Source organism: Cyprinodon variegatus, unplaced genomic scaffold (assembly GCF_000732505.1).
Source record: "Cyprinodon variegatus isolate N-32 unplaced genomic scaffold, C_variegatus-1.0 Scaffold192, whole genome shotgun sequence".
Classification (NCBI taxonomy): domain Eukaryota; kingdom Metazoa; phylum Chordata; class Actinopteri; order Cyprinodontiformes; family Cyprinodontidae; genus Cyprinodon; species Cyprinodon variegatus.
The window spans coordinates 1,206,237-1,212,637 of record NW_015150645.1 but is presented as its reverse complement, the minus strand read 5'-3'; the positions used below and the strand labels follow the sequence as shown (position 1 = coordinate 1,212,637).

Genomic DNA, 6,401 nt, shown 5'->3' with positions numbered 1-6,401 from the left:
TCATACTGACCTGTCCCTATAGGAACTCGCTAATTCTGGTCTACCTTGAAGGAGCCCATTTTAAAGCAGGGGCAGTTTGATTAATCAGGAAGCTCTTAGTCCCTGACAGATTTCACATAAAGAAACTTAGATTTTTCATCTGATGTTTAGGAAGAGCCCAGAAATCACCAATTGTCTGAGGATGATCATCTGGGGCTTGTCCCTGACCTTGGCAAAAAGCTGCTTACTTATAACAGTTTATTGATGTTGAGGTGTGTCCAAAAGTTCCAAATCTTTAATTGTCTCTTCCCATATCTAAGTTTCCTTTTACAGACTTTCCTATAGCTCTGTTAAATTTATCTATTCAAAAAGTATAGTTTTAAACTGGGAATACTAGTTACAGGCAATCATGAGCATGAAAAACAAGGAAACCTATAGAATCTTAATTGTTAACATACAAAAATTAATGTATGTATGTATTTGAGCCTTTATGCATATTATGCATATTTTTATCCTGTGTGAAATTTTGAGGCTCAACCTCAACAAGAACGAGCTTAACTGTTTCTTGTTTGATCAAATCATTGATGTTGTATTTCAAACTATTCTCACAACCGAAAATAACAGAACAGTCCAGAATGAAAGATTGCTTTATACATGATTATATGTTATCTGTCAGAAAAAAATGTAGCGCTGTTTACCAAAGTGCAATTAGCCATTTATTAATCTTTAAAACTATTGAAAAATTGCTACAGAAACAATAGCCAGAGCTCATATCTGTAGTTATTTTGTGCTGATTCTGGCTCCAATTCTCTGGAAATTGGTAGAACAAGTTAATGTTCCTGAATCCTGGGTATTGGAGATAAGCAGTATCGGCTGATCAACGTTGTGAAAATTCAAAACAAATAAATGGCAGCGATCTGTGTCTTACCTGGTTGGCAGCGCCATCACCATACAAACAGACACACAGCTCGTCAGATCCCTTATATTTGCAGGCTAGTGCCACGCCAGCACCCAGAGGAACCTTTAAAGAAGACACAGATACATGTATAGGTTTAGGTCTGATTACATTATTAAGAAAGAATATTTTAGTTCAGCAATGAGGCGTTACACAGAAAGACTTCTGCAACCTACCTGAGCCCCGACGATCCCATTTCCACCATAGAAATTTTTACAATACATATGCATAGAGCCTCCCTTGCCCTTTGCAATACCACCTCTTCTGCCTGTATAAAAACAGGGAGAGAGAAATTGATGTCAAACATAGAAGAGTTTGAGGTTTTTTAATCAACAAATGGATTCATCACAGACAAACCAGGGTTAACCTTTAACCTGGGCTGACCTTCAGGCTATGGCAGCATGTGCAGCCATCAATGCCATAGATAATTATTACCCAACTCTGGAGCGTGGCATGCCACAGAGATATTAAACTCTGTCTTGTTTTTTTTTCATCTATTCCGTCTGCTCTACAGAAAGTATGATTCCTCGCCGTCGAAGCAGCTCCAGCTTTTACCGACAATCAAACTGTGAAATAAATCTTCTCCCGTGTAAATTATGCGCAAGTGAGTCCTATGTGCTCTTTCAAACCGAAATTAAAAAATATTAAAACTTTAAATTTTCTAAGTAAGCATTTATAATAGAAGCTGAAATGATCTACTTTTACCCTTCTGTATGGCTTCATTCCCACTGCAGGCTAATAGGGCCCACATCTGATGTAAAGGCTCAGATCTGGGATATATTTGAATTTTTTAAGTCATATTTGAGCCACTTTTATTTGTGGTCCTGGATGTGACTCCAGTGGGAACTACCAAGGTGGATTAGATGCAACTTTGACGCCACTTTCCATCACATTCATCACAACTTTGCGCCACCCAACAGGAAACAGCAGCAGTTAGCAAAATAGACGAGAGCTGAGAAAGTATTGAAAAATGGAGAGGGAGACAGCGAGGCCAGCTTATAAACAGAGATTACACCTCATTTAAGCCTAATTGAAAGGCTCATAGGAACTATTTGGATGTGGAACAGTTTGTTTAGATACATTTTCATACAACCCTTCAAACAGAAGATTTTAAATTGCTGTCATGGTTTACAAGCATGTGTCTATCTGTCCACTGTTGAAGCCCAAAACATTGGGTGGCATCAAGTCTTCCACTTTTAGAGTTGGGAGGAGAGCTGCTGGCTAAATGAGTAAAATATGTTAAGGTTCTGAATAAAAGTCCCCGTAAAACTGATAAAATTCCTGCCCCACCATCGCTTACTGTGTTTGCATCCAGTCTGTTTTGCTAAATTTGCAGATTTCAATAAGATGTAACAATAAAGGGGTTTACTCTCCTTTTATCTATGCTCTTCCCACACAACAATAAATGGCTTCTATTGTTCACTTAAACTATAACATCTATTTCTCTGTGTTTAATGTTAAGCTGCGTGTCAACATTTTTTATTGTTCTTATGCAGGTCAGTTTGGTGCTAAATCAGTTCACACTGAAGTCAGGTACAGGCTACATTTTAAACCTAATTGGAGCAACCACAAAAAATAATTTGGATTTGGGCATTAAGAACATAGAATACAGGTCTAGATCTGCAAGGGAAATTAATCAATCATAAGATGAATTAGCTGGCACTGTGGGCTCACCAGTGAGTTCAGCCATGATCTCCTTGACAGTCCCCCCCCTTGTTAAAGTGTAGCCGTGTGCACGGTACGCTGTGATCAGGTGGTCTGTTGGCTTAATCGATGCTTCGATCCCTACAGCACAAGCTTCCTGCAAAGGAAAAAAAAAACAATAAAAAAAAAAAAAAAAAAAAAAGACGCATTTCACATTTATAAATGTTCTGAAAAAAAATAGCCTTTATTTTATGCATTGCTCTCCTTAAAGATCTGTTTCCCTCTCAAGGTCTTCCATTTTAAAGTTATAACCTAAAACATTCCTGAATTAACAGTGATTCTGTATTCTGCTCTGTATGGTCTAAAGTATATTCTCACCTGGCCATCATACAAGTGACAGAACCCTCTAATGATCTTCTGCTTGTAAAGCTGATCTGCCTTCAGCTCCATCCGCCTCATAGTCTGCATGGTGCGGTAGTACTGCAGCCCCTCATCCCGGGTCATAACCACCTCAGTGGCGGGGGCCTCGTCCAGCTTGAAGACGTCACTTTTCTTCAGACAAGTGAAAAAAAAAGGACGTATAAAGTTAGCAACTTGAATCTGTGTTCAACAATTTAATAGAATTTGATTTTGTGTAGTGAATTACGCAAGCGGTACTCTTGTTCTTATATCGATTTTTGATACAGTTTTAAATGTTTTGCCCTACTGGTGAAATTTTATGTTAATTAATCTGTAGGAGAGGATCTTAAAATCTTATTATTCCCCTTTTCCACGCTTCAAGATCCACTGATGTGTTTAAATCTTACCTTTATTTCAAAGGTAGCCTGGGAGGTGAAGTCAGCATAGTTTCGTGCCGACACAACCGCTGCAGCTCCCTGTCAAAGGCGGAGGAAAAGCAACAGCATTAAAGGTTTCATTACTAGCAAGAGTTTCACAACATCTGTCAACCAATAGAGACCATTTCATTATAAAGTGAGTCACAGATGCTAATGTGTTTCCACCTCCCACCCCTAACTTATCTAATATTATTCGTTGTTGTTTTTTTTTTGTTTTTTTTTTTGGGTGCCAACAGCATAACTACGTTTCATTGTTAATGTTACACTGACAAACTGATACCTTATTTTACCTGAACAAGATCATTTTTTTTCTTTTATCCACCAAATAATCTGTAGGTTAATCATTCAAGTGTGTATACGCCAAAATGGAAAGGTTTTGGTATGTATTTTTCCTTCAAAAGATAGATTTCTATTTAATTTCAGAATGTTATTAGAATGTTTGAAAGGGCATGCTTAGACAATAATAACAGCTATATCTTTAGTCACAATTGTACAATGGTGACTAAAGATATTTATTTTGACTGAATAACACAGCTATTACAGGTCTATTACATGTGATTATTTCAAACCACTGAAAAGGGCTCAACGATTGCTTGTTTTTTGAATGAATCATAGCATTATCTACTTTACTTCTTATTAAGATATTATTAATGAACTTCAATCATAGCTTTTAGCAGCTTTCAATCTATTCTGAAATAAAAAAAAAACTAATAAGTGCTTAGGAAATATTACAGCTGTCTTAACTTTAACCTACGTAGTAGATATTAATGTAATTTAACATTTCTTGGTGAAATGTTTACCAACATACCTACTGACACCGCTATTTTAGATGAGGAATGTCACCGTTTCTACACAAACACGTTTTATGTTACTGTCAAAATGCAAAAAATGTGAAGATTTGTGTTAATATTACATGTTTTATAACCCTGTAACTTCTATTATGCACTTCAAAGCATACCGACTTGTTTTGAAACAAGCTAGCTTTGAAACTTTGCCTTTTACAACAACATCTGGGTTCGGGTAATCAGATTTACAATGTCAATGTACGTTTAACTAAATAATTGAGTTTCTGCAGGTCAAAGGGCTAAAAAAAAATGTGAATTATAGTGGATATGTTTGCAGGAGTTAGCTTTGTTAGCGCGACCTGCTATCAGCCGGCCGGGCTCACAAGGTCAGAAAACAGCTGACAGGTTGTTAGGGATAAACAAACACGGTTTCATGGTTAGGTAGGTTAACTAAATGCGAGCTAAGACACGCCTTGGTTTGATAAAAAGTTTCACTTACATTTCTCTGAGCGCAGGCCCTTAGTACGGTGGAAATATTGGTCAGCATCTTTCCCTCCAGCAAGGTACAACACGTACCCGTCCTTCTACCCAGCCACTGATTTGTCCTTCCGGGTCCGATGGCGCCTCCTCTTCTTCTTTGCACTTGAATACCGACAGCTAAACCGGTGCTGCCGCGAGCGGATGGACTTGACAACTGTAACACTTCTTCTTCTTGTTGTTGACATTTTTACGGCGGTTGGGAAAAACGTTAGGTGAGCATTACCGCCACCAACTGGTAAGGAGTGTGGACCACATGACAAAAGAAAAAAAAACAACAACAATAAAAAACTATATCCTGTTATACAATTTAATCTGTTTCAAAAACTCAAACATAACCTGATTCCTAATTCCTTTTTTCAGTAAATCAACAATGTCAAGTTTCATTTTCATATGACTAAGTTTCCTAATTAACTTGTTTCTCTGAATCAAATATTTCCTACAAATCAAAATAACATGTTCCACTCTCTCATCTCCCCTACAGTCACATTTCCCTGTCAGATGTTTCCCTATTAAAAATAATGACTTGTTCAATCCTGGGTGTCCTATTCTAAGTCGTGAAGTAATTATCTCTTCTCTTCTGTTCCTTTCTGTTCTTCTCATTTGTCCAATTCTCTTTTGGATTTTATAGAAACACCTTCCTTTCTTTCTTCTTCGCATAACTATTGCCACCTCTCTTTTTATATGTAACACTGAACCACAGATATAAATTAAAACCACTTATATATATATATATATATATATATATATATATAAATTGAAATAAGGACAAAACAGGAAAAAAATATTTTTTTTAGTATTAAATACTTATAGGTTTTAGAGACAATTCTGGAAAAAAATTGAAATAAAAAACAAAGTACATAGAAATGTAGTATAGCATTAAATTTATAAACAGGAGCTGAGTGCGCCTATAAAATAAGCAGGTGGTCTACTCCATACTTAGTTGAGGGGCTTAATATATGAATTTGAACTTTATACTAACATATAAACCGACCATGCCACTCATCCATCCAATCAGTCACCATCCCATTGAAAAAAAATTGATTATTTATTAGATTTTTATTTTTGCTCTACGGCCTGTATTAACTGAAGAATTCAATGAAGTGAACAAAAAATAAAACAAGAATAGTACAAGAATTAACTTTGACTGTATATGATTAGTATTAAAAACACCTTTAGTGACTAGTTGCTTGAAGTTTATGTTGTTTCACTTTTACCATCCTTTAGGTTTCTGGCTGGTGATATTGCACCATGAAGAAAAGTGGGTCGCTTCCCCTTAACTATTTCCACATGTCTTTATGTTACAGTTTGAAAGAGTGAAACGGAATCAGTAAGAAAGTTATTTCTGTGATGAGAAAAAAAAAGAGAAAAAAAAGATTATTGCGATCAGATAACATAGATTAAACCCATGCCAATCCATGCTTAAAGCATGTTGACTGAATGTCCTTGATTTCATTCTTTCATATGTATGAGGATATATTACAAAAACAACATCAGAGCTATTCATCATTTAGTACTGATGTGACACATTTTCTTTGTTTTGTTGACTGGGCCTTTTATAACAGTGTTTTAATCACCTCTTAAGCCTTCTGAAGTAAACACAAACTCTTGAATGTCCTTTGCTTATTGCACTAGCCATGTTTGAATATTTTTCATTCCACACTT

The 6,401-nt window shown here is 36.2% G+C and overlaps 1 protein-coding gene across 1 annotated transcript; it reads right to left on the bottom strand.

Annotated features, from left to right (window-relative positions):
• Positions 1-856: 856 nt before the first annotated feature.
• On the bottom strand, positions 857-4,876 carry LOC107087715 (pyruvate dehydrogenase E1 component subunit alpha, somatic form, mitochondrial-like). Its single transcript, XM_015379439.1, has 6 exons — positions 4,699-4,876; positions 3,385-3,453; positions 2,957-3,130; positions 2,609-2,735; positions 1,111-1,202; positions 857-1,000 (listed from the first exon to the last, which is right to left on the bottom strand). Exons 1-6 carry the CDS (start codon positions 4,744-4,746, stop codon positions 857-859), a joined length of 654 nt encoding a protein of 217 aa, XP_015234925.1. The 5' UTR covers positions 4,747-4,876.
• Positions 4,877-6,401: the final 1,525 nt, after the last annotated feature.